Source organism: Chiloscyllium punctatum, chromosome 24 (assembly GCF_047496795.1).
Source record: "Chiloscyllium punctatum isolate Juve2018m chromosome 24, sChiPun1.3, whole genome shotgun sequence".
NCBI classification, from domain to species: domain Eukaryota; kingdom Metazoa; phylum Chordata; class Chondrichthyes; order Orectolobiformes; family Hemiscylliidae; genus Chiloscyllium; species Chiloscyllium punctatum.
The window spans coordinates 58,290,958-58,304,951 of NC_092762.1; the positions used below are offsets into that span (position 1 = coordinate 58,290,958).

The following is a 13,994-nucleotide window of genomic DNA, read 5'->3' on the forward strand; positions in this document are numbered from 1 at the left end:
ATGGGCCAATGGGCTGAGAAGTGGTAGATGGAGCTTAATTCAGATAAATGCCAGGTGCTGCATTTTGGGAAAGCAAATCTTAGTAGGACTTATACACTTAATGGTTAGGTCCTAGAAATTGTTGCTGAACAAACAGACCTTGAAGTGTAGGTTCATAGCTCCTTGAAAGTGGAGTCACAGGTAGATAGGATAGTGAAGGTGGTGTTTGGTATGCTTTCCTATATTGGTTAGAGTATTGAGTACAGGGGTTGGGAGGTCATGTTGTGGCTGTACAGGACATTGGTTAGGCTATTTTTGGAATATTGTGTGCAATTCTGGTCTCCTTCCTATCGGAAGGATGTTGTGAAACTTGAAAGGGTTCAGAAAAGATTTACAAGGATGTTGCCAGGGTTGGAGGATTTGAGCTACAGGGAGAGGCTGAACAGGCTGGGGCTGTTTTCCCTGGAGTGTCAGAGGCTGAGGGGTGACCTTTTAGAGGTTTATAAAACCATGAAGGGCATGGATAGGATAAATAGACAAAGTCTTTTGATATGTGGGTGAGTCCAGAACTAAAGGGCATATGTTTAGGGTGAGAGGGGAAAGATATAAAAGAGACCTAAGGGGCAACATTTTCGTACAGAGGTTGGTATGTGTATGGAGTGAGCTGCCAGAGGAAATGGTAGAGGCTAGTACAATTGCAACATTTAAGAGGCATTTTGATGGGTATATGAATAGGAAGGGTTTGGAGGGATATGGGCCGCATGTTGACAGATGGGACTAGATTGGGTTGGGATATCTGGTTGGCATGGACGGGTTGGACCGAAGGGTCTGTTTCCATGCTGTACATCTCTATGACTCTATGCTGGTAAATGGCAATTTTATAGCAGACACTTTATTAAGAGCACATGTGAAGGACATTAAGTGATATGGTGCAGATGAACCAATGTAAAATAAGATTGCTGTATAACTTACTGTATGTTTAGTGTCAATTTGCTATTACTATTAGTGTGACATAAAAATGCTGTTAAGTTGCTTTATAAAAAATGGAAATACTTCTACAGTTATATTGACATTCTTTTTTGGGGGAGATGTGATGGGAGGTGTGTTTATATATATTTTTCAATGTAATTTATTTTGGATATTTGAATTTTGAACTAGTGGCATATTGATTTTCTCTGTGTCTGAAAGGATCAAACGATTAACCTGTAGTATGCTTGTAGTCATGGTCATTTCTTTTAAAACACAGGATGAGAGGGAAACGTCTTTGCGAATGATGGGGATTTGTTTACAATGGGAAGGTTTACAACTGTACAGAGTAAACATTGTAACATGTTCAGCTTTCAGATCAAAGATTCCGGAATTGTTGTTTTGGGTTGAGGGGAAATCATACATTGCTGGATAAAATGTTTTTGGGATTTAGTTTGGTTGTTCTGCAGAAGACTTGGCTGAAGCTGAACGTGTAAAACAATTGCTTCCAGAAAGGGAAGTAGTTTAGGATTGTGAAGGAAAAGTGTAAGGAGTTTGGTTTAAAAGTTCCAGACCAGGAGTAGTTGATCATAATCCTGAAAGGGTTATGTGAAGCTAAGAAGATCTATGCTCAGTTATATGATGAATCAAGGAAGAGGCTATTAGATTCTCATGACCAGCAATTGAGGCTTCAGCTAAGTCAAATCCTATGTGAAGTGGAGAAAACAATACATTCTGATATGAATACTGTAAATAACTGTTTTGGGATTAGTGGGATCATATTTTACCATGTGTTTCAAAATCTTTCAACATGTTATATGTAAACAGTTTATTCTATATTATTGTTATTTTGTTTGCACAATTCAGTTGTATTAGTAAATCTAAATCTGTGACATTGCACGTTTGTGTTTCACCACCTTCAAATACTTCAGTAAACCAGAAAAATATAATCTATCAAACCAGATTTAAATCTGAGATCTGACTTGTCCTGTAATAACAGCAGCTGTATTATCATCAGTATCTCATATCAGAACATTGTGAATCTGCAATGTGCGTTTATTATTGAGTTCAGTCAAAGAATTGCTTTACGTGCCTGTGCATACAAATGACACAGATCGATACAATGTTATGTCGTAACTGCATTGTCATTTTGCTTACTTCAGATGTGCCACTCCATCCAATGTAGTTGGAACATTGAACCGTCTTGTGTACTCATGCATTTCAGGAAAACTCATCTTCATATAGTCCTCAGCACTGCTCTCTCGCACTGTTCCAAACCGGAAACCCTGAGACGGATGATGAAGCTGAACAACAAATATAACAAAGCTAAATTCAACTTGGAAAAGTAATGCATACCATCCAACAACAATGTATAATTAAAGTGACAAAACATTCCAAGTTGACTCATCTTATGTTCAGAAAGGATTATAGAATCATAGAATCTCAATAGTGGAGAAAGAGGCCATTCCACCCATTGAGTCTGCAATGAGCCCCTGAAGAACATCCCACCCAGACCCAGCCACCCTATCCAGTAACCCCTCATTTACCATGGCTAATCCATCATGTCCAATTCACAGAGGTATTAGTAAACAGACTATGAGACCAAACTATAATAAAGGAGGTATTAGGTCAAATGATTAAATGCTTAGTAAAAGAGGATGTTTTAAACAGTGTCTTAAAGGAAGATGAGGATGTCGAGAAGCAGAGTGGAGGGGTGTACGGAGCAAATTTCAGAGCCTGGAGTTTTCTGAAGATATGATCATCAATGGTGCAGCATTTACAATAGTGAATGCTCCAAAGTCCAGAACTCAAATTTCTCAGGTTGTTATTGTGCTCCAGGAGATCACTACATTAAGGATGACAAAGTCTAGGAGGGATTTGAAAACAAACTTGAGAATTTCAAAATCACGATGTTACTCATCTGGAGATCAATGCAACATCAAAGAACAAAGAACAAAGAAAATTACAGCACAGGAACAGGCCCTTCAGCCCTCCAAGCATGCACTGATCCAGATCCTATAACTAAACCTGTTGCCTCCTAAACCTGTATTGCTCTGCTCCCTGCCCATTTGTGCATCTATCTCAATAAATCTTAAATGATGCCATTGTGCCCGCCTCTACCACCTCAGCTGGCAACATGTTCCAGGCACCCACTATCATCTGCATAAAGAACATTCCATGCATATTTCCCTTGAACTTTTCCTGTCTCACCTTGAACTCGTGACCTCTAATAATTGAGTCCCCTACTCTGGGAGAAAAACTTCTTGCTATCCACCCTGTCTATACCTCTCATGATTTTGTAGACCTCAATCAGGTCCCCTCTCAATCTCCATCTTTCTCATGAAAACAATCGTAAACTACTCAACCTCTTTTCATAGTTAGTGCCCTCCATACAAAGCAACATCCGCACCCTCTCCAAAGCATCTACTTCCTTCTGGTAAGGTGGCGACCAGAACTATAGACAGTATTCCAAATGTAGCTGAACCAAAGTCTTATACAACTGCAACATGACCTGCCAACTCTTGTACTCAATACCCCGTCCAATGAAAGAAAGCATGCCATATGCCCTCTTGACCACTCTATCAACCTGCATTGCCACCTTCAGGGAAAAATGGAAAAATGTACATCAGTTTTCCCCAGGGCTTTTCCATTTACCATATATTTCATTCTTGAATTGGATCTTCCAAAATACATCACCTTGCCTTGGCCGAATTGAACTCTATCTGCCATTTCTCTGCCCAACTCTCCAATTTATCTATATTCTGCTGAATTATCTGACAATCCCCTTCACTATCTGCTACTCCACCAATCTTAGTGTCATCTGCAAACTTGCTAATCAGACCACCTATACCTTCTTCCAGATCATTTATGTATATCACAAACAACAATGGTCCCAAAACAGACTCCTGTGGAACACCACTGGTCACAGTTCTCCATTTTGAAAAACTCCCTTCCACTACTATTCTCTGTCTCCTGCTGCACAGCCAGTTCTCTATCCATCTAGCTAGTACACCCTGGACCCCATGTGACTTCACTTTCTCAATCAGCCTACCATGGGGAACCTTATCAAATACCTTACTGATGTCCATGTATACAACATTTACAGCCCTTCCCTTAACAATCAATTTGTCACTTCCTCAAAAGAATTCTATTAACTTGGTAAGACATGACCTTCCCTGCACAAAACCATGTTGCGAATCAGTGATAAGCCCATTTTGTTCCAAATGTAAATAGATCCATTTCCTCAGTATCTTCTCCAGTAGTTCTTTATCTCTCCTGAAGGCTCACTGGTCTATAATCACCTGAATTATCCCTTCTTAAACAAGGGGACAACATTAGCAATTCTCCAGATCTCTGGGACCTCACCCGTGTTCAAGAATGCTGCAAAGATATTTGTTAAGGTCCCAGCTAGTTCCTCTTTCACTTCCCTCAGCAACCTGGGATAGATCCCATCCAGACCTGGGGACCTTGTTCACCTTAATGCCTTTTAGAATACACAACACTTCCTCCCTCCTTATGCTGACTTGATCTAGAGTAGTCAGACATCCATCCCTAACCTCAACATCTATTATGTCCCTCTTCTCAGTGAATACCGATACAAAGTGCTCATTAAGAACATAGAACATAGAACATAGGACAATACAGCACAGAACAGGCCCTTTGGCCTACGATGTTGTGCCGAACATTTGTCCTAGCTTAAGCACTTATCCATGTACCTATACAATTTCCACCTAAAGGTCACCAATGATTCTGACTCTGCCACTCCCACAGGCAGTGCATTCCATGCCCCCACCACTCTCTGGGTAAAGAACCTACCCCTGACATCACCCCTATACCTTCCACCCTTCACCTTAAATTTATGTCCTCTTGTAACACTCTGTTGTACCTGGGGAAAAAGTCTCTGACTGTCTACTCTATCTATTCCCCTGATCATCTTACAAACCTCTATCAAGTCACCCCTCATCCTTCGCCGTTCCAATAAGAAAAGGCCTAGTACTCTCAACCTATCCTCGTACGACCTATTCTCCATTCCAGGCAACATCCTGGTAAATCTCCTCTTCACCCTCTCCAAAGCTTCAACATCTTTCCTAAAGTGAGGTGACCAGAACTGCACACAGTACTCCAAATGTGGCCTTACCAAGGTCCTGTACAGCTGCAACATCACCTCACGACTCTTGAACTCAATCCCTCTGCTAATGAACGCTAATACACCATAGGCTTTCTTACAATCTCTATCCACCTGAGTGGCAACTTTCAAAGAGCTATGAACTTAGATCCCAAGATCCCTCTGCTCCTCCACGTACTAAGAACCCTACCGTTAACCCTGTATTCCGCATTCTTATTTGTCCTTCCAAAATGGACAACCTCACACTTGACAGGGTTGAATTCCATCTGCCACTCCTCAGCCCAGCTCTGCATCATATCTAAGTCCCTTTGCAGCCGACAACAGCCCTCCTCACTATCCACAACTCCACCAATCTTCGTATCATCTGCAAATTTACTGACCCACCCTTCGACTCCCTCTTCCAAGTTATTAATAAAAATTACAAACAGCAGAGGACCCAGAACTGATCCCTTCGGAACTCCACTTGTAACTGGGCTCCAGGCTGAATATTTACCATTTAGACTCACCTATTTTCTCCGACTCCACGCATAACTTTCCTACTTTGTCCTTGAGTGAGCAAAACCTTTCTCTAGTTATCCTTTTGCTCCTTATATATGAATAAGAGGCTTTGAGATTTTCCTTAACCATGTTAGCTAAAGATATTTCATGACCCCTTTTAGCCCTCTTAATTTCTTATTTCAGATTGGTCCTACTTTCCTGATATTCTTCCAAAGTTTCATCTGTTTTCAGTCACCTAGACATTATGTATGCTTACTTTTTCTTCTTAGCTCATCTCACAATTTTACCTGTCATCCATTACTCCCTAAATTTGCTATTTCTATCCTCATTTTCACAGAGACGTATTTGCCCTGCACTCTAATCACTCTAAAAGCCTCCCATGTATCAAATGTGGATTTACAAGAAACAAAGAACAAAGAAAATTTACAGCCCAGGAACATGCCCTTCAGCTCTCCAAGGCTGAGCCGATCCAAATCCACTGTCTAAACCTGTCACCCAATTCCTAAGCATCTGTATCCCTCTGCTCCCCACCTACTCATGCATCTGTTCAGACGCATCTTAAATGAATCTACCGTGCCTGCCTCTACTTCCTCTGCTGGCAAAGCTTTCCATGCACCTACCACCCTCTGTGTAAAGTACTTTCCACCTGTATCCCCCTTAAACATTTGACCTCTCAGCTTGAACATGTGACCTCTCATTATTGAATCCCTCACCCTGGGAAAAAGCTTATCGCTAACTACCCTGTCTATAACCTTCATAATTTTGTAGACCTCAATCAGGTTTCTCCCTCAATCGACTTTTTTCTAATGAAAACAATCTTAACCTACTCAATCTCTCTTCATAGCTAGCACCTTCCATACAGGCAACATCCTCGTAAACCTTCTCTGCACCCTTTCCAAAGCATCCACATGCCTCCGATGAAGGCAAGCATACATATGCCTTCTTGACCGCCCTATCCACCTGTGCAGCCACCTTTAGGGTACAATGGACCTGTACTCCCAGATCTCTCTGCTCATCAACTTTTCCCAAGGCTCTTCCGTTTACAGTACAGTTCGCTCCAGAATTAGGACTTCCCAAAATACATCATCTTACATTTGCCTGGATTGAATTCCATCTGCCACTTCTTCGCCCAGTCTATCTATATTCTCCTGTATTCTTTGACAGTCCCCTATGTTTTCTGCTACTCCACCAATCTTTGTGTCACCTGCATACTTACTGATCAGACCAACAATGCCCTCTTCCTGATCATTTATGTTTATCACAAACAACAGTGGCCCCAGTAGTGATCCCTATGGAACACCACACACCTTTCTCCATTTCGAGAAGCTCCCTTCCACTCCTACACTCTGTCTCCTGCTGCTCAAGCAGTTCTTTATCCACCTAGCTAGAACACCCTGCACACCATGTGACTTCACTTTCTCCATTAGTTAACCATGAGGAACCTTATCAAACACCTTACTAAAGTCCATGTATATGCTATCTACAGCCCTTCCTTCATCTGTCAACTTGGTCACCTCGTCAAAGAACTCTATTAAGTTGGTAAACCATGATCTTCCCAATACAAAACCATGCTGCCTATCGCTGATAAGCCCATTTTTTTCCAAATATAAATAGATTTTATCCCTCAGTACCTTCTCCAGCAACTTTAACACCACTGATGTCAGGCACACTGGCCTGTAGTTACCTGGAATATCACTACTGCCCTTCTTGTACAGGGGGAACAACATGAGCAACCCTCCAGTCCTCTGGCATCTCACCTGTGTTTAAGGATGCTACAAAGATATCTGCCTGGGCCCTAGCTATTTCCTCTCTTGCCTCCCTCAACAACCTGGGATAGATCCCATCTGGTCCTGGGAATTTGTCCACCTTAATATCCTTTAGCCTACCCAACAAATCTACCCTCCTTATGTCAATGAGATCCAGAGTAAATGAACTTCTATCTCTAATTTCAACATTCATGTCCCTCTCCTCAGTGAACACTGATGCAAAGTAATCATTGAGAATCTCACCCATTTTCTCAGATTTGACAAACAACATTCCTTCATTATCCTTTCGTGGACCAACCCTTTCTCTAGTTACCCTCTTGCTTCTTATATAAGAATAAAAGGCCTTGGGGTTCTCCTTAATTCTGCCTGCTAAAGTTATTTCATGACCCCTTTTAGCCCGCTTGATTCCTTGTTTAAGATTGGTTCTACTCTCCCGATATTCCTCCAGGGCCTGTTCTGTTCTTAGCTACCTGAACCTTATGTACGCTTCCCTTTTCCTCTTGGCTAGTCACATGATTTGTCCTGTCATCCACGATTCACGAATCTTGCCTTTCCTATCCCTTGTTTTCAAAGGGACATGACTATCCTGCACTATTGTCAACCTATCTTTGAAAGCCTCCCACATATCAAATGTGGGCTTCCCTTCAAATCGTTGCTTCCAATCCACATTTCCCAGCCCCTGCCAAATTTTGATATGATTGGCCTTGGCTCAGTTTAGTACTCTTCCCTTAGGACCACTCTCATCTTTGTGTAGGAGTTTCTGAAACATACAGAATTGTGGTCACTATTCCCAAATAAATCCCCCACTGCAATGTCTACCACCTGGCCTGGCTCATTCCCTAACACCAGGTCCAATATGACCCCTACCCTCGTCAGACTATTGACATACTGCTCTAGAAACCTTTCCTGGACACTCCTTACAAATTCTGCACCATCTAGACCTCTGACACTAAGTGTATCCCAATCAATGTTGGGAAAATTAAAACCTCCTAGTACCACCTCCCTGATGTTCCTACATCTTTCCATAATTTGTTTACATACTTGTATCTCTATCTCGGGCTTGCTGTTGAGAGGCCTGTAGTATAGTCCCAACATTGTTACTGCACCCTTCCCATTTCTGAGCTTTGCCCATATTGCCTCACTGCTTGAGTCCTCCATAGCGCCCTCCTTCACCACAGCTGTGATATCCTCTCGGACCAGTAATGCAACTCCTCCACCCTTTTTACCTCCCTCTCTATCCCGCCTGCAGCATCTATATCCTGGGATATTTAGTTGCCAGTCACGCTCTTCCCACAATCAAAGTCTCAGTAATAGCAATAGCATCATACTCCCAGGTACTAATCCAAGCCCTAATTTCATCTGCCTTACCTACTACACTTCTTGCATTAAAACCAATGCACCTCAGATCACCTGTCCCTTTGTGTACATCACCTGATCCCTGCTTACTCTTCCCCTTAGTAACACTACTTAATTGCCTAGTTTCTTACAGGCTTTAGTTACTATCTCCTTATTGTCCACTAACCTAAAAGAACAAGGGTCACAAAGGGATGGGACTTGCTGTGACTCACAGCAACATTTTGGATGACTTCAACTTTATGGAAGGTAGATTATGGAGTGGTGGGGGGGGGGAAGGTTAGACAGGAGGATGTTTGGATAATTTAATCTCAAGGTAAAACATGGTATGCATTAGGGTTCAGCAGCATATAAACTGAGACAGGAATGAAATTAGATGATGCTACAAAGATGAAAGTAGACAGTACTAATGATGCTACGAATATGAAATTGAAACTTCATCCTGCGATCGAACATGACACCAAGGCTGCCAACAGACTTGATTAATCACAGACTGTTGTGAGGTGAGGAGTGGAAGAGTTGACACCTTGGGAAGAGAGTTTGAAGCAAAGCTAAAACAACAGCTTCAGTCTTGTCAAAGTTTATTTTGAGGGATTTTCTGTTCATCAAATACTTTCACGTATTGCTTTCAGTTTCCTTTGTGTATTTTCTTCTCATACCACTGCACACTCAGAGGTTAATGTTATGTCTATAAACAATGTATTTCAAAAACTAAAAATGGATTTCAACAAAAAATGATACACAGTTAGTGTTTTACTCAAGGAAAAGTTTATTTTTTTACGGTTTGAATCCTTGAAGTTTTAAAGTATCGGTTAACATTTGAAGATAAGCAAATTGACTTTTTAGAAGGAGATGAATGATCTCACAACACCAGGTTATAGTCCCACAGGTCATCAGACAACCACCTGATGAAGGAGCAGCGCTCTGAAAGCTAGTGTTTCCAAATAAACCTGTTGGACTATAACCTGATGTTGTGTGATTTTTAACTTTGTACACCCCAGTCCAACACCAGCACCTCCATATCATGAATGATCTCAGCAGCTATGGTGAAATTTGTCAAGGCTTTCAAAATGTGAGCTGACAGAGCAGCTTGGATGTGAATTGGCCCAAAGTCTCTTCAGTGAGATGTAATTTTGAAGTTACAGAGCATCAACCAGACGGAGAAAGTCTCCAGGAAGAACTGTGTTTTTGTAATAAGGTTGTGTTAAAACAGCATGGTGAAGGAATGCTTCCGAGCTGGGTATTTTCTCCACTTGTTTCTCCTGAAGCTGTTGATTCTTATCAGTTTGACCTGCTTTGATTGGCAGACATTCAATTGCCATGATTTCCCAGTGACATTGAAAAGGGGTTGGGCAGCTGGGGGCAGATTTAATGATGAAATTCCTAATTTTATTCATCCTTATTTCCAATGAGAAACTCTCAAACCTCTATTTGGCTGCATTTGTTACTTGTATATTCTAAACAACTTTCACAGAAGCGTAGGAAGCTATTCAGTTCATTGTGTCTGTGCTGGGTCCTTACCAGAATAATTTGCCCAGCCCCACTCCTTTGCCTTTACCCCCATAGTCAGTGTAATCTTTTCTCATTTCTGATAATTATTCCATTTTTCTTTTGAAATGCAGTAAATGAATTTTCCTCCATATTATTCTCAGAAAGTGCATTCCAGAACCACATGTCACATAAAACATTATTTTCCTCATACCTTTTGTCAGTCACTCTGAAATCAGTGTCTGTGATTCTTGGTTCTTCAATAAATGGGAACAGTTTCTCCCCATGTATTCTCTACAAAATCTTTTTGGTTTTGAGTGCTCCTATTAAATCTCCTCTCAATCTTCTTGAAGGAGAACAGTTCCAGATTACCAATTAATCCATTAACTGATTTTTTAAAATCTCTGGAATCATCTTTATAATTTTTCCTGCATCTTACATAAGAACTAGGAGTAGGAGTAGGCCATCCGGCCCTTGGAGCCTGCTCTGCCACTCAATAAGATCATGGGTAATCTTTTAGTGGACTCAGCTCCACTTACCCGTGTTTTCACCATATCCCTTATAATTCCTTTATTTTTCAAAAAAATATCTACCTGAGCTTTAAAAGTGATTACTGAAGTAGCGTCAATTACTTCCCTGGGCAAGGAATTCCATAGATGAACAACCCGCTGGGTGAAGAAGTTCCTTCTCAGTTCAGTTCTAAACCTTCTTCCTCTAATCGTGAGGCCATGTCCTCGTGCCCTTTTTTCACCTACCAGTGGAAACATCCTCTCTATTTCTATTTTATCAATTCCCTTCATAATTTTATATGTTTCTATAAGATCCCCCCTCATTCTTCTGAATTCCAATTAACATAATCCCAATGTACTCTGTCTCTCTCATAAGCCAACCCACTCAACTCTGGAATCAACCGAGTGAACCTCCTCTGCACCCCCTCCAGTGCCAGTACATCCTTTCCCAAGTAAGGAGACCAAAACTGCATGCAGTACTCCAGGTGTGTCCTCACCAGCACCCTATACAGCTATAACGTTACCTCTCTGCTTTTAAACTCAATCCTTTTAGCAATGAAGGACAAAATTCCATTTACTTTCCTGACTACTTGTACATGCAGACCAACCTTCATGCACAAGGACATTCAGGTCCCTCTCCACAGCAGCATGCTGCAACTTTTTATCATTTGAGTAATAATCCATTTTGCTGTTACTCCTACCAAAATGTATGACTTCACATTTACTAACATTGTATTCCATCTGCCAGACCTTTGCCCACTCACTCAATATATCTATGCTCCTCTGCAAAGTTTCACAGTCCTCTGCACACTTTGTTCTGTCACTCATCTTAATATCATTGGCAAATTTTGACACCATTCACGTGGTCTCCAACTCCAAATCATCTATATAAACTGTAAATAATTGTGGTCCCAACACTGGTCCCTGAGGGACATCACTAGTCACTGATTGTCAGCCAGAATAGCACTAGTTTATTCTATTCTTTGCTTCCTGTCAGTCAACCAATCTTCTATCCATGCTAATACTCTATCCCTAACACCAGGCATCCTTATATTATGCAGTAGCCTCATTTGTGGCACCTTGTCAAAGGCCTTTTGGAAATCTAGGTATACCACATCTACTGGGTCCCAATGTTCACTTTGCTTGAAATGTCTTCATAGAATTCCAAAAGACCTGTGAAGCATGACCTGCCCTTCATGAATCCATTCTGCATCTGTACAATGAGACAATTTCTTTTGAGGTGCCCTGCTATTTCTTCCTTGATAATAGACTTAAGCGTCTGCCCCACCACAGAGGTTAAACTCACTGGTCTATCTTTTTTTAATCTACTTTTACTACTGGTCCTTCTTTTATCTACTTCCCTTTTTAAAACAGTAGTTTCACATTTGCTATTTTCCAATCTGCTGGGACTGCCCCAGAGTCTAGCAAAGTTTGGAAAATTACTGCCAGTCCAGCTGCTATTTCTTCCACCATTTCTTTTAGTAACCTGGGATGCATTCCGTCAGGGCCAGGAGACTTATCTGTCCTTAGCTCCATTGGCTCTTCTGTAATAATAATTGTTTCCAGGTCCTCAACTACCTTTGTCTCTTTGTCACTTACTGGCATGTTATTAGTATCCTCCACTGTGAACTCTGATGCAAAGTACCTGTTCAATGCCTCAGCCATTTCATCATATCCCAGAACTAACTGCCCCCTCTCATCCTCTAAAAGGACCAACATTTACTTTAGCCACTCTTCTTTATTTTATATATTTATAGAAACTTTTGCTTTCTGTCTTTATATTCCATGCTAGTTTTTTCTCATACTCTAACTTACTTTTCTTTATAGCTCTTTTTGTGGCTTTCTGTTGTCCTTTAAAGTTTTCCCAATCTTCCAGATTCCTGCTGTTTTTGGCCACTTTGTATGCCTTCTCTTTCAATTTGATAGCCCGTCTTATTTCCTTAGAAAACCATGGCAGATTACCTTTTGATGAGATCTTCTCTAATGCCTTTACACCCTTCCTAAAGTGTGATGTTCAGAAGTGTACAATACTCCATCTGAGACCAATGATGTTAAAGGGCCACCATAACTTCTATGTCACTATTTACAAAGTGCAGGATCCCAAATTTTTTATGAAAAGATTATACAACCTCCCATGTTGCCTTCAATGATTTTTGGGCACACACACACACCTGAGGATTTTTCCTCCTCCATCCCCTTTAGATTTGTATCCTTCAGTTTAAATTGCCTCTCCTCGTTCTGTCACCAAACTAAATCAATTCACAATTATTTGTGTTAAATTTCATCTGCCACATGTATACCCATTTGCCAATCTTTGTATGTTGCTATTGATGCTTACCATGAGCATCCTTATAGTTTGTTTACTTCCAAATTTTGCTTCACCTGTGAGTTTTTGAAGTTTTACCTGGTACTCCTAATTGAAGTCATTAATGTAGATTGAGACATTTGTTACACTAGCTACAGGGAAATCCATGTGATTCCAATCTAAAAATCCAACTGCTCAATTCTAATCTCCAACTCAAACACTACACCTCCATGTCCCCACTGTTGCCATGTGTTATTTGGCACCTCAGCAAACATGTTCTAGAAGCCCATATACATTACAGCAAGTATTATCCTCATACATTCTCTCTGTCAACTCAACAAGACTGCAACCAATTTGTGCACAGCTCACTCTCACAAACAGTAACGTGAGTACAGTTTGAAAATCTGATTTAGAGATGTTGGCTAAGGTATAAACTTTGGGCAGGAGATCAGCAGGAACATCCCTGCTTTTAAAAACTTTGATTTATGTAGCATCTTTACTGAAAGGAGTAAGGAGAGCAGAGACCAGCCAAGAAAAGGTCTATTAGGAGGTTAATTTGTCAAACTGAATGTGTGACTATCACAGTGTGAACAGACACTGATGGAAAGTAGTGTCATGTAAAGTAGACAGGTCTTACACCATGTATGTGTGAAGGTTAAACTAAAGGTTAAATTTATAAATCACAATACTGGTACAAAACATAAATTTTTAAAATTTACCGGCTTTTCTTATTTCCATATATTATTCCCATTAATTAAATTTCAGATTTTCACAAAATATTGGACTCATAAAAGGGCAGCTATGGCAATGTATTAAGACTGGTGTACAATTACTTTTGTGCTTGTGGGAGACAGTAAATCCAGGGACAGGTTTGGAATCTCTTCTCCCACTTCTCCACCATACCCTCAGCTAAAACAGAATTAATAATGGCAGAAGCCCGAAGGAAGTTACATTGACATCAAGCAGACCATTCTCTCCCTGACAGAATTTGGTATGAGGTAATG

General features: G+C 40.8%; 1 protein-coding gene across 1 annotated transcript in view; it reads right to left on the minus strand.

Annotated features, from left to right (window-relative positions):
* The window catches only part of grin3bb (glutamate receptor, ionotropic, N-methyl-D-aspartate 3Bb), a 79,778-nt gene that overhangs the window by 18,278 nt on the left and 47,506 nt on the right, over window positions 1-13,994 (minus strand). The window contains exon 4 of the mRNA XM_072593919.1: window positions 2,104-2,249. Within this exon, the coding sequence (XP_072450020.1) occupies window positions 2,104-2,249 (146 nt within the window). The remainder of the gene's footprint in view (window positions 1-2,103; window positions 2,250-13,994) is intronic.